The sequence below is a fragment of the Ischnura elegans genome, chromosome 8 (assembly GCF_921293095.1).
Source record: "Ischnura elegans chromosome 8, ioIscEleg1.1, whole genome shotgun sequence".
NCBI lineage: Eukaryota > Metazoa > Arthropoda > Insecta > Odonata > Coenagrionidae > Ischnura > Ischnura elegans.
In genome coordinates this window covers 105,279,997-105,304,606 of record NC_060253.1, presented here as the reverse complement: position 1 = coordinate 105,304,606, position 24,610 = coordinate 105,279,997, and the positions used below count along the sequence as shown (strand labels likewise).

Genomic DNA, 24,610 nt, shown 5'->3' with positions numbered 1-24,610 from the left:
CGGCTGGCACTCCGTATTTGAAGGGAGATCAAACCCTGAATGCACCTATTGAATGTAGCGTACACCTACCGTTAGCTAACTTACCTTGCCGAAGCGGAGAGGCGAATACAAACCATGCACCGAAGACACCAGCGGAGACAGACTGAGGCAGCACGCAATTCAGGGAACGGGACTAATAACAAGGAAAATACAACCCAGGGATATTTTTTAATTATTCTTTAATATCTTTTTCTTTCTCTTCAACACTCTCACAAAACATTCGCATTCAACAATCATACAATAACATACATACTCTCACTTTTTATTATTTTTCACATGAGGTCATGTTCATTTTTTGTCAAATATTAACACCCTATTTATTTATATATATATTTATATAATTTCTTATATTCATATGTAATATAGTACGGTACATGAATTTTTCTTGCTGGTACACACTTATAAAAAATCCCTGAAAATAAAAAACCAGTCCGCACTACATCCGAGATACAAAAAACTTAACCTCGCTCCCTCTGTGATATTCTTTCCCACACGCGTCACACAACCCCTCCCTCCCCTCGACCCCCCTAATCGCCCCCTCCCCTTAGCAGTGGCTGGGGGTGGGCCGCGAACCCCCCACCCCCAACTCCTTACCACCCCTGCGTAGACTTCAACCACCTGGTTTTTTGTACGTCTTATATTTTTTTAGATATGCCTCGTTAAAAAAAGTTGAACGATAGAGATGTCGTCATTCCCAACCCCCTCTATCCAACCAATTGCATTTAAATACTTGTCCATCATCTCATGTGGAAAGAGCAGTGTCGGAAACGATCACTTCCCCCTCCGCCCCTTAACAACCAGACTACTGGAGGAGTGTATTCTGGTAAACATTGGCAACGTCATCGAAAAGAATCCTTCCCTACGCACTAGCTGCTTTGATCCTTCATTATTACTATTTAAAATTGTTGCATGAGGTAGTTGCACCGCGCAAAAAACTATTAAGAATAAAAAAAAACTCACACACACCTCCTTCACGTCGCAAAACTAACCCGTCCATTGATTTGAAAGCCGGGTCGAAGTTAATTACTAATTTTTTGGAAAAAGAAATTTCCCATGAAGTAACTAATTAACAACCACTGTTCAACCCTCGAGTGGCCATGATGAATATTATAACGTCAACAGTGCCCGAGAGTCCCGCCCCAATAGCGATGGCAGCACCATCGCAGAACGTGCAATTGCTAAGTCGCCACCCTTGCCGAATAGGTAGAAATGAAGTGGGCAGGGTGCATGGAGAGGGGGGGGAAGGGGAGACAAACAAATGAAGTCACTCTCCGACCCGCGCGCACCATAGGACGGCGGAACTTGATTCAGAAAAAAATAAACAAATACGACAAACACAAAACAACACAATGGAGTCACACACACGGCTATGTACAGTCGTCTTGAGAGTTTCAAGGAACAAAAGACGTCGGAAGAGCATAATACTTCCATAAAGAGAGCAGTTGACAATAATAAAATAATTATTGATAAAGAAACTAATTTACACAACTCTTGAAGTCCCCCCCTTCTACCTCAGGGTATCTGCGACGAAGTTGTCGTGATGTCATATGCGCACACGTAATAATTAAAACAAAATACAACCAGTCCAGACAATTCATGGGGAAAGCAACGTGCTTGAAACTTTGTTGCCGAAGAGGATGGAAAGTTGTTCACTCACGCACATAGTACGGAAAGCACACTAGCAATGCACTCAAATTCAGAGGATACTCTCGCACTTGGAATTGCGGGGAAAACCACAATCCCGGACTTGTCAGGAAAGGCGATACATAAAAGCCCCTTGGCACTTGTTGCTGCTACCGTGCGATACACTTGCACTTGAGAATTCATATCCAAAATGAAGCTGCGAGACACTGCATATTTTGATAGATACAAACATAAACAAGATGTTTCACTTGCAAGCACGTGAAAAAATAAAAAAAGGCCAATAAGATTTGTAGGCTGACAGGTAACAATTTCTTTCTGTCCCTCCAATGACATTCACTGTTAATTGCGTCCACACAAACCTTTCAGAAGATCAAACATTATTTTTCATTAGAATGTTTACAGTCAATTTAAACTTTTGTCAACACGTTGATGCAAATAATTTATTAACAATTTGTTAGACCGTCCCCCTCATCCGAAAATAAAAACAGTTATTGGAAGCATTTCCACAAAACATATTGCAGTTGAGAACCAGCAGCAAGTTATATGGCAAGAGCGATCTTAGGGTATCCACTTAGCAAGGGGGCATAAGGTTTAGAACTCTCGCGCAAAATAGGCGCCACATTCATCGTGCATCAAAAAAGTCATCCCAAGAATTTTGTACGTGATCGGTTGAATTAATTTCTATTTATAAGTATTTTTGTAGCTTATACAGTCTATGTCAACACATTACAAGGGATGCAATGCACAAACACTCTTCGCCGAAAATTACGCCGAACGATTGAAAATTCACCTCAAGAAATATATATGTATAAATGACAAGTAAATGGCGTGGTGTCTGCTTAGATATGTCGATTACTTTTCAAAAAGAACATGCACCGACTTGTGGCGTACATAGCAGCGCCCAGTTCGGTGCCCCGAAAGGCTTTCATGAAACTACAAGTGGTGAACAACAGTGGCAAGAGGGCAAGCACCCTGATCACCTCTATGAATTGTAAATAGCGTCACCTACATGTCCACCTTCCGATGAACTACGTCAGAAAGATATGGTTTTACAGATTCACATCCCATAAAATCTATCGCAACGAAGACGGCATCACACGGAGTCCGGCGCCGTCGTTATGATAAGAAACCCTTACTTACATTACAGGGGCAAGTGTACTGAAGGGGATGATGGCACGTCACCTGAGAATCACGGGAATGAATCAAGTGGGGGGTGAGGAGGTCGGAATGAGATTTGTACGAGGGCTAAAAAGGAGACCTCTTCCGGAAGATCGCATATAAAATTCTAACCAAGTCCCGCTGAACGTGCCCCCAGGGAATAAAATACCAAATGCTATCTCCTGGTGGGAGAGGCGAGCCTCACGACTCACGTCCCCTGATGAAAAGATATCAATAGTGCACTACAAGAATATACAAGGTACGTTTTTTCATATAACAGATATATATTGACCTGAATGGCTGGTTGTACTTGTCATTTTGGTGAGTGATATGGGACGCTTTTAAGAAAATAATAACTATCGAACGCGTGGCGCTGGCTTACTTACCGGTGCGCTTCTCGCCCCCTCCCCTCATACTTAGTGCTTCGTTGGCGAGGAGACCGAAATTTTGGAATTGCTCATCGAAAATTCGCAGGGAGGAGAGGGGGGGTGATGGCGACCTATATATTTTGCGTGTGTTTATAATCATTCATCATAAACCGATACTAATTACAACAGACGCAGAGAGAAAGAGGGATGCGCATACCGACAAGTCCTGAGCAGGTCACCAGGGCCGCGGGCGCCGCCCATTGTACACACTGAACGGACAAGAGGGGTTTTTCTTCATTATTGCATGAATTGAGACGACAGAGGAGCGGCGACCCGCGGCCCGGGTGCGCGAGCAACTTACTTGTACGCCCAATATTACATTTATGCGTGCCTAACTAATATATATTTACATACATCGACACGTTTCGCAGCAGACAGGCTCTCAAAACTCACTCGGACAACCCATTCGCACTCTCTTTCACGCACAAAATTTAACCAAGTTGCACACTCACAAACATATTTGAATACCCTAACTACGCGCTGATTCCAATACTCTCCTTGCGTCTAAAACAACAGACCGTATCCATCCTCAAAGAGAATAGAAATGAAAAACCATCTCCGTCCCCCTCAGAACTATTTACAACAATCAGATATGGTGGTGTGTTATTAACATGATTCGACAAAGCTCCCAAGATCATAAAATATGCACTTCAACGCCATCTGCCAGAATGGAAACAAATACGCGAGCTCCCAGCCTACTTGTGGAACAAAGCCCTCGACACCAATCAACGCACGACCACAAAAGCGTCAATAATGCGTACAGTCAGTCTATTGCTCATGATACAATCCACACGTGATCCCCTTATCAAATGGTGTAAAGGACTGATTACGGAGCCTCGCAAGAACCGGAAAGCATTCCTCTGCACATGACCGGAAGTTAACAGTACGGGGATATATGAGGAGGAAATTGGTATTTTGAGAGAAACGCTTTATTTTTTACCAACTTAGCCGTAACACCTCTACCGACGACACCATGTTGATTACTAATTAATGCACTACTTCATTATTGCTTGCGGTATTATTACATCGTTCTCCCAACGTCATGAGTACTTCAAAATACCCCCCAAAGCCCTTAAATTGAAAACCAAAGCGACAGCACATAGAAAAATACGGAGCACAACAACTTATCGTTATTTTATTGCTGTCTGAATGCGCGTTTCCTTCGTAGGCCTTCGTCATCGACAGGACAGGGTTGCAACACACACAGCAGTGCGCAGAGAACAGCGAGCACTCAATAATAGAAATAGGAGAAAGAAGTCTCATTAGCTATCGCCTCGCTCATCCACAACGGAAACAACTTTTGGAACACAAAATATTAACCGAGCCGTTGATAGTTATCCCTAGGAAATATGGATGCACCAACGAATGGCAAAAAAAGACGACAGGTGAGGAATACTGAAAGCATAGTTATAGCCAAAGTATCACAAGGCATTTCTGGATGGATTCCCTAGCTAACACCGTGAAATTTTTCATAAGAAACATCGTACCGAAGAGAAACCAAGAAAAAAATCTAATGAGATTGACTCGCGAAGGCTAACGAATTCGAAAAATCTTTGAACGTTTTTGAATACTACGTAAGCACATCGAAAGTAGCAGTGAGTGAATTTCCTTGATTACGTCGTGAGTTATTATTTATCAGCGACAAAATCGACTGCACCAACCGCCTACTGGGAATCGGAAAGATGACCATCATGAAAAGGGATATCAATGCCTTTAGCAATTCTCTTGGCAAAGGGACAACCCACTCCGAAATATATATGAAAAGAACGGAAAACAAGGAGCGGCGTGTGTAAAAAAATCCCTTCGAGATTTCGGCGAATCGTGACACTTTCCCATTGAGAACTACCTTCTCCTCCTCCTGAAAGGGACGAGGGTGAGGGAAAGGGTGGGGGGTAAGCAAGGCACACACCCCAACCCCTTCTCCGCGTCCATCCAACCACCCCCTTCCGCCCCCCTCACCCTCCAAAGGGCCATTATCGATCTCAAGAAAGCCTTCCTCCCCACAGCCCCTACGACACGGACCAAGGGGCGGGCGGGGGGGCCTTCGGCACACACAGAACAGGGAACTAACTCTCCGCCGCCGCTGCCGCCCCTTTGTAGCGGTCGGGGGCAGCAGGGGGGGCCGAGGAGAGAGGAATCGGGGATCGATATGGCTTCGGCCAACCCTTCCCTACCCCCCCCCCCCACACCAACCCGTCCTTACTCCTCCTTGGGAGAAAGTGAAAGCGAATCTCAACTGCACCGCACCCCCGATATTGCCGCGCCACGAGTCGCCAGCCACGCGGGTGCATCACTGCCGAAGTATAAGACACTGCGATCGACAATTCTCACGCGGAAAAAAGAAAATTCTGCCATCCCGTATCGGCTCCACATTGCACGCTCTTCGAATCATTCGCATGAGGAAATTATTCTCTCATCTCGGTAGAAATTTCATGAAAAAATACTGAGGAAAATTGTATAATAAATTTAATACTTTCATTGAACAACTGAAGCTATCAACGTCCTAAAATACCCAGACCTATCATTTTAGAGCCCCTAAACTCCTCAACAAAAGGAAATATAACACTTCGAATGAACGAAAAATCTTTGAAACCGAAATAAAACTGCCGGTTACCAAGCTCATCGAGCCCTTTGATTAAAATGTCTTGAAAACTAAACTTAATACATGGGAAATGAAAAATCATCAATATGATTCCTATTCATTGATTTCCCAAGTGCTCGACTGCCTCATTCATGACCAACCTAAAAGTCATATTTATATTCCTTTAAACATGTACCAACCCTGCACCGCGAATGAACGCCACCTTGAGCGAACGCCAAATCTGCCTCCATTTCCGCTCATACATCCACCTTCGCACACAAGTCTACCCTTCCGTCCGCCTCGAATGAACTTCCTGAGTGATGATGAAACAGGTGGAATGTGTTAGGCCACACCGACGTCAAAAGTTGCCCTCTCGTACACTCGAGAAGTGGCGCATCACAAGAACGAACCCTACGCACAAACAATTGCAAAGGTAAAGGGAAAAAAATCAGACCAAAATTGCATGGTTGGATCATGAGCATAAAGAAAAAGTGAGGTCTTTCTCTTACTGCACAATAGGCTGCTCTCTTAGGCCATAATCATGCAAGCAATCATAAAATAACATTGGAGCGCATATTCAGTGATACAACATGACTGATAAAACGTCAACAATTGATGGGATGCTTTCCATTAATAGAAAAACAGTTGAGGAAATATGACTTTTACTTCGAACCACTTCAAAATAAACCGGAAAAACAATGAAAAAATAATGAAATGCCAAGAAATATTAAAATAGGACAATGGAACAAAACACAAAACAAAACATTTTTAAAAAGTGCTACCACGAGTCCATTCCAAAACGTCAAAGGCATATTTAACTTAAATTTTCATGCCTTATTGAAAAGAATAATAAAATAAAATCCTATCACCAAAATATCACATTGCATGCGTTGCAACTTCAAGTCAGGTATTCACCGATAACACAAATGGCACAAACACGTTTTTTGATATAACCTATTGTATTTGGATACAAAAGAGAGCACGACCATAGCAATAATAATCAACTTCAGGAACTAATATAAAGTGCTCCATTCCCTCCTAGTCGCCAAAATAACACCCTGCAAAAGGCAGTCGTGGGGGAATCATACAGCAGGTACAATTGCATGGATCAGAAGAGATGAAGTACCAGTTCGGTGGGCGCAATGGCACGGCGTCGTCTTGGTTGTCCCTGACCGTCTCGCCAGGAGCCAGGAGGCGACGAGCAGCAGCAGAACGGACGCAGCCATTAGCAATGGCATCATCACCACGGGGATAACAAGAGCAATGGCGGGGAACGGCTCACCCGCCGAGGCAAGACATCATACAGCCTGCTGCTGCAGCGGGGGCGGCCCAGGGGTGCTGTTCTGCTGGACCTTGCGCTTGTGAGTCTCGTTGTGCTTGAGCATGTGGTCCTTCCGGATGAAGCCCTTCCCACAGGACTGGCACGAATACGGCTTTTCCCCAGTGTGGAGGCACATGTGCCGCCGCAGGTCCGTCTTGTGGTTGAACTGCTTGGGACAGATCTCGCACTTATAGGGTTTGTCGCCGGCGTGCTTCGTGAGGTGCTCCTGGTAGAGGTATTCGGCGGGGAACCTCTTGCCGCAAAGCGTGCACTTAAACGGCTTGTCCCCGGAATGGAAGGTCTTGTTGTGCTGCGTGAGATAGCACGCCTTGTTGAATACCTTGTCGCAGTCGATACACTTGTGCAGATCACCGTTGGTGGAGGTGGAGCCACCACCCCTGCCGCCCTTTGTCTTTGTAGTCGTCGTGGTGATCTTGTTGCTGCTGGCAGGAGGCGGCGGTGGCGGCTTCTTCTCCGGAGGAGCCAGGTGCGACTCCGGAGACGGCGACCGCTCCCTCTTAATGACCGGCTTCTTGTCTTCGTCTTCCTCCTCCGGTTCGGCGGTAGACCTAGTCACGTCTCCGTTCATCTCATCCGAAGCCATGTCGGCGGCGCTCTCCGCGATTACCAGACCACCCTCCGTCGTGCTGTCCATGTCGTAATCATCGTGGCCGTTCATCAACGCGCCGTCAGTGCTATTGTTGTCGTGGACACCGCTGCCCTGCAGATCAGTGCTAGTGGTGGTGACGTAGCTCGGAGCTACCCCGGCCTCATAGCTAAGCTGATGGTGTTGCATGGGGCCGTTGTGGTGGTGGTGAATTTGCAAACTCCCTCCGTATGGATGATGTTGCTCCATCGCCAATAGGTTGCTCATGCTGCTGAGCCCCCCCACGTTCTCACCCGCGTGCTGCGGGACCAATGACTGCTGCTGTGCGAATCCCTGGTGAAACACCAAGGCGGCGGACGACGAGGATGGGATCTGAGGGTGTGGGACCATGGCCCCGAAGGGAGGCAGGCCAGAGGCCATGCCGTGGTACTGGTGGAACTGGTGGGAAAAGCTGGGCAGGGGAGCCTGCTGAGAAGGCGGGCTAAGCAAGTGGAACCCATTTAGGTTCTGGAGTGGAGAGGGAACTGGGGGTGGGAAGGAAGAGGCCCTCTGGATGGCCACTGGGTAGGGTGCGGGGGAAGCGTCGTCGCCGTGTCTGTCGTCACTGGCTCTGTGGACGGTCTGGGCCGACTTGGGCTGGCCACCGTCCGGACTACCACTCGTGCTGGCTGCTGTGCTGTTGCTGGTAATCGCTGTGGTAGTAGTAGAAACGTGGGGGGGCAAGCCGTTTGGGAACGGCGATCTGATCTGCGAGGATTGCTGCTGCTGCATACCACTCTGCATCGGCTGTTGGTGATGGTGGTGGTGTAGCGGCGGAGGCTGCTGTTGTTGCTGCAGCTGGTGGTGCATCATGTGCATCGGCTGCATGTGGTGCTGCTGCATATGGTGCAGGGGGGAGGTCGACGGCATCATGGGCCCCTGGTGGTGCAGGGCCTGCTGCGGAGGGACGTGGTGTTGGGGCGGTCTCCCTCCACCTGGATTGGCAGCGTACATCATTCCGCCCATGGGGGCCCCGAGCTGGCCCTGAGAGGGCGAGGACGGGCTGCCGGACATGGGGGGCGGATGCATCGAGAGGGGAGGGGGTGGTGGGGGCGGCGGCAGAGGGCCAGGCGCCCCCTGGGGCACGTAAGAGGGGTGGTGGTGGCCGTTGCTGTCCTCACACGCTGAACTGCGGGAAGACTCCTCGCCTCCGAGGCTGGCAGCGGGACTGGGAGTGGCCGAGGAAGAATCTCCGCCGCCGAGGATGCCAGAAGCCGTGGAGCTACCTCCGCCACCGCCCCTGGAATTAGTAGTAGACGAGGGAGGAGCCGGACTGCCGATGGAGTTGGACCCACCAGAGTCGTTGTGAGCAGCGGCGTTTGCTGCCGCATTGTTACCATTGCCTGAGCCTCTTCCGGAGCCTTTAGTCGGCGGTGCAGTGGCAGGGTCCGCCCCACCGCCCGCCTGCTTGACCGCGTTCTTGTGCAGCGTCGTGTTATAGTGCCTCTTCAAGTGGCCGCTGCTAGTAAACCACTTATTACAAGCCGAGCAGTTGTAAGTCTTGGGCCTCCGCGCCTCGTTAGACTTCCACGAATTATTCGACGAGGCCGACGTCGTGGTCGTGGGCTGCTGTTGAGGTTGCTGTGCCTGCTGTTGCGAAGGCGGCGGCTGTGGGGGCGGGGGCTGGGCTGGGGCCGCCGGGGGCGGAGGAAGTGTGGGCCCCGACTGCGAGGCAGACCCCAGTTGCAAGTGGTGCGGGGGCGGCTGCTGCAGCGATGACACGTGGTGGTGGTGATGCGGGTGATGGTGGTGCAGACTAGACATATCAGGAACGTGGTGGGGAGCCGGAGATCCCGGGCCGGGCTGCGGCACTGGGTGCATGGGCGGCACGCCTCCCAGGGGGTCCGGGTAAGGTGATGGGGTGAGGGGCAGGTGTGGGGGTGGGGGGTGCAGGTGATGCGGCGGGTAGCCGAGGTGGGAATGGTGCGCGGTCGACAAAGGAACTAAACCGTCGGAACTAAGGTAATCTGAGGAGGAGACGGGAGTGGAGCCGAGGCCCATGCCGCCCATCAACTGGTGGTGATGATGGTGATTGGGGTGGTGCTGGTTGGGGTGAAAGTGCTTCTGATCCAGGGGATGGTGCTGATTAAGGAGGTGGTGCTGGGCGTGGGAGTCCGCGCCTGAACCCCAGATGGTCGCGGCGTGGTGGTTATTCCCCGACTGAGAATCTGGCGGCTGGTAGACGTGCACTTTATGAGAGTCCAGGTCCAGGATCTCAGCCGCCTCGTGACCCTCCTGCTTGATGGCTCCATAGAAGGACCCTCCGCCGGAGTCCATGAACCCCGAAGGCGGAGGACCAGCGTTGCTCCCGGCAGAGGAGACGGGGGAAGGGTGGGACCGCCGAGAGGTTGATGTTGGCGGCGCCGCGGGACCCGAAGACGCGGTCGACGACGGCCTCTGCTGCTGTTGAGGGTGCGCCGCGCTGATGTGCTCTAACAGCGCGGCGGAACTGTCGCACACGAAGCCACACTTGTCGCACTGAGCCTGCTGCTGGCCATTGGGGGCGGATCCAGGGGATTGAGCAAATACGGACATAGAGCCAGGGCCCTGCTGGGGGCTCTGCGAGGGGGGATAAAGGGAGGGGGCGCCACTGCCGTTGTAAGGGTGGTACCTCGGATTGGAATGATGCTGCGTGTGCTGGCCGTACCCAGCAGGGGAGGCCGGTCCGTTGCCTCTGATGGGCCCGCTGAACTCCGACTGCTGGTAACCGTCCTGAGGGGGGTACGGTGGATACCCACCGCCCTGCGAGGTGGTTGATGACGAAGGCGACCTTACCTCCGTTGGGGGCATCATGGAGAAGCCCTGGTATGGCGATGACGGCGGCGGATCCTGACCAGGACCGCTGGAAGCAGGCCCGGAACCGAATCCCGGCGAAAATCTGCTGTCAGGCTGCGGTGGTGGGGACTGCATGAAGGGCGACTGAGCGCTGTTGTAGCCGCTCCCTGGCGTCGGAGGCATGAAGGAGGATCCCGCCGGTTGCATGGTGGTCGGCGCCTGGTGCTGCTGTTGGCGCGTGGGGGAAGAGGAATGGGTGGACGAGGATCTGCCGTCCCCTCCATCGGGAGCCTCCTGCGGCTCGCAGCTCCCATTTGTCACGATGGGCTGCTGCTGGTGCTCTCCCCCGGTACCTGGAGGCGGCGCTACGCCCGGGCCGGAGGAGGCGGGAGGCGGCTGGGAATTCTGGGAGGACGAGGAGATGGGGGAGGAAGTGGACGAGGGCGAGGAGACCCCGGTGGTGCCGTTGGTGCTGGGCGGGTGCTGCTGGTTGGGCGCGGGCGGCGCGGCGCCGTCGTGCGATGGCGACTGCGAGGTGCCGTTGCTAGACACCCACTTGCTCAGCAGGTTCTCCTTGTGGTAGTGCAGGTGCACCTCCAGGGACTTGGCGCTCTCGAAATACAGACCGCAGTCCTTGCAGTGGTGCTGCCCAGCACCACCGCCGCCGCTCCCAGCCTGCTGCTGCTGGTGATTGTTGGTACCCTGCCGCGGGAAATGGCAACCATCAATCGATTAGAGGAGAGAAACCATTTTGTTCCAAAAAAAGATTTCGAATACAAAGAAGCAATTAGCATTGAGAATTGCGAAACCACATTCAACATCACCAATAGGATTTTTCATACCCTCACAACACAACGCGTTCAAAATGACTGTAAAATGGCTTCACAAAATAATGGCGGACATAGTACTTTTAATTCCAACACGATTGGGAAAGCTGTCATAATCCTTCGTTGCATACACTATGACTACTAATACGCGACCTATTTTCCAAAAAGAATATTTCTAATAATTATACTACTTTGTGCAAGTCAGCAGAGAACTTCCGGTATTATTAGCTTACGATATCCTGTATCACTTGTATAATCTTCCATATCTCCAACGCGACTTACGCGAAAATTTACGAAATTCCAAGAGTGGTAAAAAGACAAATGAAGGAGTTCCTTCACTCACATTAACTATCTTTTTCTCAACATTAACTAATTAGTGTCCTTTTCAAATAGATTATAACGTTATAAATTTTAGACGTGCTAACTAATAAATAGCTTTTTCCCGTACTCTCACTATCAATAATAATTGAAATTCGATACATGCTGAATAGAATGACAGTTGAGTGTGACAACTGAACGAACAATAAATCAACGATGACGAGTCCAACCGACATCATCAGAGTTATGATCTCAGCATCGAAGGATCGAAGGCCACCATTAAGGATACAAGCAACGCATCCGTCGAGAATAATGCAGGTCTCAAGATTGAAATAACAGGCCTCCTCCTGCTGAAAAATGCAGTTAATTTCTCAAACGCCCATGTGAAATCACGAGAAAATACTGGATCAAAGTCAATCAAAACACAGAAAACCTGGCACGGTTATCCATCAACAATAAATGCTTACTTCATCGAGGTAACATTTTTGATGCGCAATTAGTAATGAATAACGCAAAAATTAAAATCTCCAACTTCCTCTATCCTCCTTTACCTCGACCGACATAAACGCTTTTGTGGCATTTTTAAGAAAAGGCGCAAATGGTATGATATCGGTCGACGTCATCTATTGAAAATAGGAGGTTCGAGTGTTATCAAGAACCTGTCAAAGTGTTTCTCTCCATCCGAAAGACGTCATCGACTATTCCCCTCGGAGTAGGCCTTTCTCGACATTAATCTGATTTCACTCATAAAAGAACGGAAAAATGATACGTACTTTGATACTATCCAACAAATTTAGGTGTTCATTTAATTTGTCGCCGTAAAAAAAAACGAATAAACGCTTACCTGCTGCTGCCTAGGCGACGGCGGTTGCTGGTGCATGGCGTGCAGCGGGTGTGGGTGCGGTCCATGGTGGTTGACGCCGCTGGCCATAGCTGGCCGGCGCGGCCGCGACCCGTGGGTGCGGTCGCGAGGTTCGGCGCTGTTAGGCGACCGGCCGGCTGGTGCGGTCCCTGGCTAGCGATGCGACCTGTGGCTGATGGTCTGGAGGACCGGGAGGCGAGACGGCCGGCATCCCGGACCAAGGGAGGGTTGGCCCGGGCCGTCCACCTTTACACTCCCCTCACGATCTGCACATTCAAGATAGAGAGAAAACGACAACGTTAACAAGTGGTACAAAAGAGAGTTGCATTAAAAATACATTTTATAAAAATCGTCCTCAGTTTTGTACCTCACATTTTATTTTCCGTTAAGTTTACTCATTTGAGGTTATTGCCGAAAAGGCTGCAAAAACAGAGCTTTGAAGTTGTTGGAATAAGTTGGAAAAACGGGGCACTTAAAACTTTGAAAATAACATTTATACACTGGCACCGCTAAAGGCAATGAATAATCTTTAAAACTACAAGAGAGATTTTAATAATAACTCATAGATGACACAATTCGGTTCTTCACCAAGAAGCGCGTGAAGACAACCTCGGCTACCTATGAAGTTATTCCCATTCATTGATCTATCTTCAAGTTAAAATCCTTAGTTTTGGATTTTAAATGGTAACTACATTTTTCACTTGTCTTGTTACAGATGCTACTCTCTTCGGATCAGAGCATCGACGATACCGATTATTCTCCATCCGAAGACGTCGCAGAGAAACAAACAAAGCAAGGTGAGCAAACAAAATGTTCATACATTTAATAAATCACTTCTGCTCTATACAATAGCGATAACGAAATTGAAGAAAAAACCGAGATGGGGGCAAGGGACGTCTCCTTCCCCCATCTTGAAAAATCACACACTCCATTTCATTATCAAATAAGTAATCCCTGCTTTTCCATGACGTTTATCAGTTGAAGAAATAGGCGATGAATGACTCTGACCGCTTGCAGTCACTCTCGCACGCTCCATTTCCCCGGAACTGACCCCCACACACCGTAAGACAAATTTTTCGCTACACTTGGGCAGCGGGAGAGGATCGCGTGTCTACAATAATCCGTCCTCCTCACAGTGCGAGGAAGCTATACACTTCCACATCCCTGCTCATCCTCACGGAGCGGTATAGGCCAATTGCAAAGCATTCTTTGAATTTGTCACCCACCTCAGATAGCGGTGGTCGATCAATGCGAAGGGTGGGCTATTACGCACATAGCCAATGAAAGAGCCTGAATCCACCACAGCATGAGTGTTCAACAGCCCGAAGCGGATAACTATTAATATGTCTCGAAGGGTTCCATTAAAATAAGTTCAAGCAGAATTATTTAACTATCGACAACCATTCATTTACTCGCACCTCACTGCGTTGTACAGTGAAGGGTCATTTAATCACCACTATCGGGACTAAGATACAATGACCGAATTCAGGACTTGTCATATGTAAGAACCACGTTAGTATTCCAGCATCATTCTTCACTATATATTACGTTGATTCACATTGCATGCTAAACTTTTTCAAAAGAATTATTTCAAACGTTTCCAAATATTTTCTCGGAACCGCTTTGCGGCTATAACTTCCAAACTCCAATGCCAATAGGAAGGATTTTAAATCAATCTGTCAACAATAATCAAATTACAGGACGAGTGAACCAGAGTTACAAACATTAGTTTAACAATTAAAAAATTTTCGAACCAAAATATTTAATTGAATACCACCGCCTAAAATCGTGCGATTTATGTCAACGCGATTCCTTGTTACCGTAAAAAGTAACTCACAAGATGCCAATAATAAAAGGTGTGCAATCGTTCAGTGGAACACTTGGGAATACAATTACGGGGCCTGTGTATTCAATACGATTAAGGATGTTTCGGCTGTAAAATTCGGCAACGGTCATAAAGTAAACCTGTATCACTCACGAGCAATCCCAATAATTAATATTGTATCCACAGATCGTCTATAGAATGTTGTCGGCAATGCGTGGCGTACGTAATTATGAAGTTGTCTTCATTGCTGCGTTAGCCACAATAAGCGATTATTGTGCATTGTCAACACCAGCCCCATTCCACACACTCTCAAGCTGAAGGGCAGCAATGTTTTTTTTTCATCCAAACCGTCACACTATAATATTACGCACTCAGCGTTATCTAAGATTTTAATGGCAAAATATACAGAATGAAAACAATGAAGTGTTTACCCAATAAGCAACAAGTATTAATGGAATTATTGTAAGACAATTTAAATGTTACAAATACACCTCTAACACCCCTTAAGCCATCTCGCAAGTACTTGTCAGGGGGCGCGCTTCCTTTCAGTGTAACAATATCTTATTGCGGACACCAATGTATTCACGCCCACTGTATGCTACAAAGTTGTGGATTCTCCACGTCTTGGATTTGATTTATACTCCAATGCAATATCACAAAAACTGTCAAAAACGGTAAAGGTTACTAAACGATACGTCATTAATTCGATTACCAAAATATATATTCCCACGAACTTAAGCCACCAACGATTGAACCCCATTTCTTGATTATGCCATGCAACGACAAAATGTCTACAATTGCAAAAGGCTACATGATGTGCAATGGATGATGAAGCCAATGTGGAAACCCTCGCCGGATGGTCACTCATCCACTTCCTCCGAAAGCTACCCCAATAGCCGGGATTACGTAACAAAGGGCAGAGGCGGTTTCGCTAAGGAAATCGGTACTGCGTAGAGAGTTCCGTGCACTGACGGCACAAACATCACCCAATTTTAATAGCGGAAAAACATAAGAAATATTTAAATGAAAATTATAATCAGCAGCATCAGACACGCCAATGACACGAAATGACGGAAAATATGCATTCCAACGGAATGTGAATATGAAGATCTCAACTATGAGCGCGGCATATAGGAAAATTGGATTCTCTCATTGAATTCATAGGCTAACAAAATTAAACAATTTATCATTTATGCATTATGAGCTCTGTGGTATATTTCATCCACAATTTGTTCTTAACCTTTTCCCTACCGTACACGTATATATACCTACGTGTGGACGTTTCCTGACCCGGGAGACCACGGACGTATATATACGTGTGAGAGCTTCCCGGTCAAGAAAACGAAACCCGTATATATACGTTTTCTAGCTCTCCCCCTTTCAGGACGGTCGTGGGTTTGGGTCGCCTTTGTCTCGGGACCCAACGCTTCGGGGTTTAGGATTAACTCTCCGAATCCGGGAGCAGGTACCCGGACCCTTCTTCTTTTATAACCCCTCTCAGCGGTAAGGGACAGCGGTCATACAATATTTATAGAGTCAATTTTCGAAATAAATATTTGTTCATTTCTCAAGAAATATAAACTAAGAATTGAATTGTTTGTCTTTTGAGCCACGTTTAGAATTTTTAAACGAAATTCTACGACAAATATTAACTTATATCTCGAGTTATGTATAAACATCAACATGGAAATTGTTGCTGCGTTAAATGCTTTGATAATGGCCTTAGAACTTCGTTTAAAATTTGACAATGCTCAGATAAAAATGAGGAATTATATTCTATGTCTGTAATTTACGTGCAATCAACAATTATTCATTTGCTAAATACATATAAGCAATACATAAGTTGACCGCGAACCAATGCCGCAGGATTGGTCGTAAACCCGGAAAGGAGGGAGCACAACTACTCTCGGAGTCCGAGATAATGCGGAGTCCCACCGTGGAGGGGTCGAAAAAGGTTCAGCGAGACCCTTCTTAACGAATGCCCTCCAAAAATGCTCCGTACCACGAGAAAGAAGAGTCTCTTGGGGCTCGGTACAGCAGTCAAGCTAAGACGAAAACTCCGCGGTCTCGAAAGGGTTAATGAACCACGTCCAAAAGCAATTAATCATACTATTATTATCAAATGCCTCTGAGCAAGCAATTGTTAATCGTGGAGCAGCTCAAATAAATGCCAGACACCTAATCAGAAAGATATCTCTCGAATATCGGCATGAGAATACTCTGACGATAATATGGTACCTCTCCACCTTACCTCTTCAAGAACTCGGCTATGATTAATTAGCGAAAACGGAATTTAACAATGATGATAAATTAAGCAAAATAAGATTGCACTCTAGGCTGAATTTCACCGGTTGTGAAGAAGGCCATGCAAAATTCTGGTCGCGCCACGACCGCCAACATTTTATTCGACCTCTTCCGTAGAGACAGACATGCTGGGCAAAGACCATCAACCACCTCACGTCGAATACTTGCTAAAAATGTATCCGAGGCCACGTGTAATCATGCTCTGAAAAATTAAAAGGGCAGAGCCGTTAACCGAGAGTAGTAATGATCGCTTGAAGTTAAAAGAGGAAAATTATCGACAACAGAAAACTTTCGACAAGTCACCACCTTCCTCAATTGCGGAAGTACACAAGCGCAAAGCATCGTGACTATCAAAGTAATGCCCTCTCGGATAGCCTCCAAAAACAGTTTCATTCACAACAAGGAGTAGGAGTATTCAACGGTGTCTGGCGAGATGTTGCGGAACATATTGCAATTATAAATGAAAGTGCTTGTCGTACTTGCATAAATACTGTGGACATTCACAAAGTTTTTTCACTTTCATTTATAAGGAGCAGGAGAATGGAAAATGACTTTCCTAAGCCCCACCGTGAGCCCCGCAGCAGAAGTTCGCGCGAATAGATAGACAAAAATCGCAAGAGAACGTCAAAGGTAGGAAAGGGTGGTCTTAGCGGGCCCAAGGAGGGTACACACCGTGACACGAGTGACATACGTTGGTGAGAGAGGGGCATATCATAACCGAAATCGAGCATTGCGCGGAATAAACAATATGAACGGACAGCCGAAGAACATTATAAGAAATAATAACGGAGAAATAGTAAACTTAATAAATCCCTTGAATGAAGGGTATCGACATGGCGAATTGCAACTGATAAATTATTGATAAAAAATAAATAACGTTACACTGAGGAAGCGAATCACGGACGTTGACAACAGGAGAGAAGAGAAGAGTGAATGTATTGGAAACGATGCTACGAAGAATGACGAAGATAATATGGATTGAAACGAGGAAATGCTAAGAAAAGTGGGAGAAAAGAGGAGTCTCCAAAAATCCATAAGGAGAAGACAAGGGGCAGCTTAGTTGGCCACATTACGAGGGATGATGGCCTGATGAAAACAATCGTAGAAGGACAAGAGGAAGAATAGATGGGCAAGGGACGGCCCAGAATGAGTTACAAATGAAAATGAATAATAAAGGATGTAAAAGAGAAGAATTACGTCTCTATGAAATGGCCAGCTGGGAATGGAGAACCGAATCAAACCAATATTAGGATTGTTGAGTAATGAAAATAAACCGAACTTCGGTTGCGGGAAAGGTGATACACCGAAACGACCGACTGCGCCAATGTACCCTTAAAACCAACACTACTACTACCACTACGGAAATTGCGATGCGGTGAGAGCGGGAGATCTCCTTACCTATGGAGAAGCCTGCGGTGGGGTTCGCGAAATGCACTTGGCGCGCGGAAAAGAGCGAATTCGCGGAGAGAGTGTGTATGCAGGAACAAGAAGAAGAGTTGAAGCAACGCCCCCCACCCTCATCACCCCCCTCCATCTCTCCCCCCCCCCCCCTGCGCAATAACAACAAACACACACCATGAGAGGGACACTACTACCCCCCCTTTCCCAACTTCCACACGAGGGAGGGGAGTCGACGTCACAGCGCCACGTGACGCTGGGAGGCGGCGCCACCGTACGGCGCCCGCACTCGCCGGCAAACGCGGCACCCACATGGGCCGGCGAACTCACCCGCACCCCCAACAGCACCCGGAGATGCAGTGCAGCTGTCCACCGCTGAACTAAGATACTGAATTGATTTCTTATTCACACCATGACATGAAGGGACACCCATTACCATTGACATATTAAATCATCCCTAAACGTAATTATCTGCATGTAGTCCGAGATTCTTAAGACATTGCAATATTTCCACTGAGTTTTATTATGACACTACGCGTTCCGTCGTTACAAACAACATTATCAAGTGCTGCGTGTAACGACGAAACACGTTGTGTCATAATAAAACTCATTGTCAGTGTAAATATTGCAATATATTATTTCACTTATATTAAGAACTTCCGCCATATCGTGCCCAACATCATACAAGACATGCAAATATCACTTCGAAATATCCGGCGAACGGGCGCTTTCCTCATTACGGCTAAGCTCCGCAGATGAGTACTGCATGCACGTGAAATCACCCCGTGCCACACGCCATTGGTAGTGGCTTGCTATGTCTAGCACTTACTCGAATATTTTCGCTGCGACATTTGCCCGTGGCTAATCTCCTGCATGCCTACATGGCCTCAAACACGCTCTGATCGCAGAAATGTAATAATCTGCGTGTAGGTGTACATGAACAAAGGTCACTCGAATCCAAGGAAAAGTCGATTCCGGAGCGGCTAAGTCACCTCCTACATGTCAGACTTCGAAACCACTTTTTATATTATGCATTCAGCCCGAAAAAAATAGTCCGGACATTCATAAATAATATTAATCTACAAATCCATTTCAAGTAAAACACAAAAATAATTATTTAACACGCTGCCAGATCCCTGGTTCTTACTTAAGTGTATACGAGTCATAGTAGTTACGTATTTGAAGGTGTGATCACATTTACTAAGTAGGACACAAGAAGGTATCACTCAAGTACCGATCATAACCCCGAGTACTGAATGTTGAGAGTTCTCCGTAAAGTAACCAGGGAATGCTGTAAATTTAACCCCTAAAGCAGTATTGCGATATTATGAATAAGAATATTACGAATACCACAACGAATGTATATCTTTACATTGGTAATGCTTCGCAGCCTTTTTACCATATTTACAAATTGATGAAACTGGAAAATCTTACCCATGGATGTAAGAGCTAAACACATTTTTAAACCGCCACCACAGACATATTGCGGAATCAATGGAACGCATCGCCATTAAATATTGACAATACATTAAGCATCTGGTGTTGCATTCGCAAATCATTGGATGGGAGGGATAAGATATGAAGTACGACTGTCCGCTATCGAAGGAATCCGGCCTTGTTCACATTGGATACTCAACATTTTCGCATTAAAAGAAAATGTGTTTAAATTTTGGCATGAAAGCGATAGTTTTGGTCCGTTCGACAGCGCTCATTCAAAAACAACCATCAAACGAAAAAAATAATCGAATCGTCGAAGGCCCAAAAATCAAAGGAACCTGACTCACAAAACCAAAAACGCCTAATAATTAGTAAGTAAGAAAACAGTCGAGCATCTTCGCTCTGAATTCTTACTCCTTGGCGTATTTAACTTCGTCACTAACCCATGAACCAACCAATATATTTTTAAGTTGAATGCCTGTTAATGCGCAAGGTAGCAATGAGAATTAACCACTTACCACTGAATAAAAGAGTTAACGGAAGGAACACTAAATAGAAGACATCGTTAAATAGGTCGTCGCGCCTCAATCTTCACATCGCTAACCTTGGACTAATCACTATCGGTGCTTCGCAGGGAGTGAGTGACCAGCATGCATCACCACTCCGTCATCACAGTTTTGAAAAGGCACTATGAAACACAAATAAGCGAACGGCGTGAGCACCTTCTCCTAAGTAGCGAGTTAGGATGGGAATCTTTACAGGAGCCTAGATCGAAGTATAGGCTTAACTTACTTAGGAAATTCGAAGATTACATTTTCTCAGACGACGTGAATCACATCCTTCGTTTACTATTGAACTATAGTAGACGTGATCATAAGTATAAAAATAAAAGAAATAGACTGTAAAACAGAGAGATTTAAAACGTCATTCTTCCCTCGCACTATTAAGGATAGCAGAGTTGTCTCAATTGATAGGATTAATGGCGTCGATCGCTAGGATCACTCATTACATGTTTTTTTCATAGTTCTAACCTTGCATGTATTTGCTTTAGTAATTACTAACCATTAGCAATTTTTTTAATGAATAACCATGTATATTTTGTTAGTGTGCGTAATATTTCTATGACCGTGTAGTGTGCATGTGGCGGTCCTCTTGCATGCTGCATGTTGGTGATTTGTCACCCCCTGCCAAACACCCTAGAGGTGGCTCGCAGGGTATTATGTAGATGTAGCAGTCCTTAAATGTCCATCCCTCTAATACTAACGAAAAATACCCACAGAAATTTAGAGCGAATACACGCGATTGACCCAGCAAGGTTAGCATAAAGAGAAGGAACGAAAGAAAATAAAAAGCCAATTCGTGAAAAGGAAGTGAACGAACTGACTTTTCGTCCGATGCGATAACTAAAGGCGATCTATTTCATGCAATCGCAACAGTTGACATTTCCGGCAACTTGTGGAAAGAAATGACATCGAAAACCTTGGAATCTGATAGCTGTGTTGAAAGTGGCAAAGAACTACACCCACGAAAGCAGAAGCGAAAGACCGATATTTTTGCAACGATCGAGTACACAATACAAAAGTTAGGTCAGGAAACGACAGTGAAACACTAGCGCGGGGAAATAAATTTCATCCGGAGTAAAATCTGATACACCAAGATCCTCCGCTTACACCCATTTATGAGCACGGATTCACTCCAAAAGTAAAACATCATACCTTACTGTTTAGTCAAACCCTGAATTACGTCAAAGTAAGCGCAGCATTCGCTGTATTCCCTTCAGTGACTTCCGAGGGGACAAGTTCGCATTCGCCTCGTCGTTACGCATTCGTTGATGGTAAGCTCCCCGGCTCGCCAAATCACGTGACGATCGCCGATGGGTAAGTGGACGACAAAGGCTGGACGTCGACAATGCTAAGTGAATGATATCAACACGAGAGTCAGCGGATTGGAAGATTGAAAAAGCGCGCGATTTCTTCTCGCACGTAGCGAAAGGCCGTGGTCGCTAGGCGACCGTCGATAGAAGACGAACGAGAAGCGTGAAGTCTCCTACAGGACACGAAAGAAGGCGCACTTTCGCAGGCCCATGCGGACCGGTGTCCGCATCCTTGAAGGCGGGACAGAGCGTGGAATGGAGAGGGCAGCACTGGACGATAGCGTTGGCCGTCTAAACATCAAAGATCACGCCTGAAGATCGTCCCCGAGAATACCAGTGAGCTCGAGAGACGAAAACAAGGCGGGATAGCGTTAGTTCTCAATGCAGTCGGACCGAATCGCGATCAAAACCAAACATCAGAATGATAGGGCGGCCAATAGAGGCGCTTTCAATAATATGCCACGATAACGAAGACAGAAGGATACAACGAATTACATTTGATTGATCCCGCCTAGGGCTTGAGCTTAGAATGGTGTGCCACATCCCTGTGGCAGAAGGTCGAAGAATCGCCAATTGATACGTTTCGACCAGTCCGACCCACTAAACTCCATACAGGACGGATATTACTCGAAACAATGCATTTAAAACAGCAAGCACGCGAGGCATGAAAAAAACACGCGCCCGCACCCCTCTCCCGGCGGCACGGCCGTGTACGAGCGCGGAACAAAGCGCACGCGTCTCCTGTTCGCGGTCCAACTCCTTGGATCAACACGTGCACGCAGCAATCGCGACGTGCGACACGTAAATACATACGCACGCAGAGGGAACGCGTAATTAAATATTCCGTGCGCAAAACGCCAGGAAATTAGGAGCTAGGGCCTATGCCACCAAATTATGTACTTAAACTGATTTTTTTTTCAAGTATGAATTTTCGAGAAAATTCATTCCCCTTCCTATGTTGGCTAATTCCATCGTAAACGATTAATACATGGGTTTTGCATAATCATCAGTAAATATAGCACTCCTCGTCATGCGTAATGTCAATTGTGCCGTGCTCTTGTGCCATCTCCTTCGCTTGACATGCAGATAAAACGGCAAGAATCGGCCTTCGGGGAAAGATATGCTCGTAAAGTAAGAGTAAAAACAATAGCTTTAAGTCATGAAAAATTTTGTTAATTATGGATGACAAGGAAGAAAAATGCAGAGTTCACATACGAACGATGGGTCCGAATCATTCATATGTAAAACTACGTTCCGATCTGGAAGTGCTCACTTATGAACGGTTCGCAAACTTAAAAGAATTCCAACTGGTGTCGCATCAAAACTAGGCAAAAGTTTATCTATCCTCATCTGGGTAAGACTCCCCTTAGTCATGTGATCGCCAAGGCAAGGTATTGCAACGCGCTAAAATTTAAAATGTGTCTAGGGCATAACAGAAAAAAACTTCATTAACCATTATGATACCTTAAAGCATGAAAAAAGTTACAGGCGTGAAAGTGAAAATTTCATGTTTCAAAATAATCATCGATAGGAGTGATACCTTCGGAACCACTCCGCGCCGTCAAGTCACTCCAATTTAACTCACCATTAATTCGCAAGATCGCTCACACTTCGCCCGAAAAATTCGAATTTAGTACGAAAGAGGCCAAGTCGAAAGAGAGCACGGCCCTCCAACAAGCATGGTAATTTCATTTTCCTGAAGTACTTGTCTAATCCATACAACTTTCTTAGGTATAAAATCTACCGGTTTCAACATTCCCGTGACATTTTCACGATGAAACAATACATCTATTATGCTAGTGTTCTCCGATATTTCTTCTTGAAAATGGCTCGGAGAGGTTGGAACCGGCAGAGGTGGTACCAAATAAAGTTCCGTGGAGTAGAAAAAGTTTTCCATATATTAGTTCACGCAAGAACAAGTTCCTCAAAGTTAGCTCACACTCAAATACGAATAGCGAAAGCGAGAAATGAGAAAGAAGGTAAGAGGATGACGAGTAGAGGAGAGAAATAGGCGCCAGGCGCCTGGTCAAGGAGTGCGGCAAAGAGAGGGAATCGATATAAGAGACAGGGAGAGATGAGGAGTTCACTTTCACCTTTCTCGGATGCAGCGCCCACGACGCCTTCGGCCGAGTCACGTGCCGCTCCCGCCGTGTGGTAGCCGCGCCGCCCCCGGCCGCAGCACTCACCGCCGGTCGACTCCTCTGCACCCCAAGACGAGACAACACCACTCACATCCGCGGAGAGAAAACTCTTTTTGTGTCGAAGTCGGCGCGAAACAGTCAAAAAAACGATAACTCCTCCCCGGACGGTGAAATCGCTACGAAATCCTTTTCTGCTTTTCCACACGAGTCACGCGGAGTTTCATGTCACGCTCTTGAGGGCACGCATCGCAGTAGCGGCGCTTGATTCACGAAGAAAAAGGGACTTCTTGTCGAAGAACAGACACCGCCGGTCCTTCGCGGCACTCCGCGGGTCGAGGCACAACCAGCCGTGTCCTTGGCGGCAGAGGCGGCGGTGGTCTTCTGGCTTTCTTCTCTCGAGCGATCCGCAAAATCAAAGTCTTCCAAGCAGCGGAGTCGAGTTTACTGTGTCCACGGAAAACGACGCAGTAAGTAGTACAACACCTCCCACGATCCGCAGGCCCCTTCGTAGTATTCGGCCGTTACCACTACCCCCTTGCGCTTCCACCGTGGGCGAAGGACCAACGTGTAGTAAAGGCGCCGAGTTCCGCGCTTGGAGGGAGCCTCACTGCGCACACGAAGACACACGGAACACTCTTTGAGCGGCGGACGGCGGGATACGGTCGGAGGGCGCGAGAGGGACCACGGAGCAATAGTGGGGGGGGTGAGGTCCCCTCCCCTCCCGCGGGCTCTCGTCCAATCCCCTCTCTCCCTTCCCCCACACCCCAGGCCCCCTCCCCTCCCTCGCTCTCGCCCCCTCCGCCGCCTCCAAAAAATCTCCCCACTCCACCGAAGCGGCAATAGCTCGCTAGTGCTCACAGCGCCCACTACAATCCACTCGCGGAAGATGACACACACGCATGCACACGCACACCCTCCCTCCGATATCACACGAATTGGCGGGCTCAGCACTAAAACGGGCTGAATACAGGATCCTAAATTCTTGCGCATAAAAGAGCAAACAAAAGTGCTCGTAACTTTCATTTAGATGATA

The 24,610-nt window shown here is 47.1% G+C and overlaps 1 protein-coding gene across 1 annotated transcript; it reads right to left on the bottom strand.

Moving 5' to 3' along the window:
• Positions 1-201: 201 nt before the first annotated feature.
• On the bottom strand, positions 202-24,243 carry LOC124164541 (trithorax group protein osa-like). The gene is made up of 3 exons (XM_046541908.1): positions 23,530-24,243; positions 12,582-12,865; positions 202-11,294 (listed from the first exon to the last, which is right to left on the bottom strand). The coding sequence occupies exons 2-3, from the start codon at positions 12,666-12,668 to the stop codon at positions 7,149-7,151; spliced, it is 4,233 nt and encodes a 1,410-aa protein (XP_046397864.1). The 5' UTR covers positions 12,669-12,865; positions 23,530-24,243; the 3' UTR covers positions 202-7,148.
• Positions 24,244-24,610: the final 367 nt, after the last annotated feature.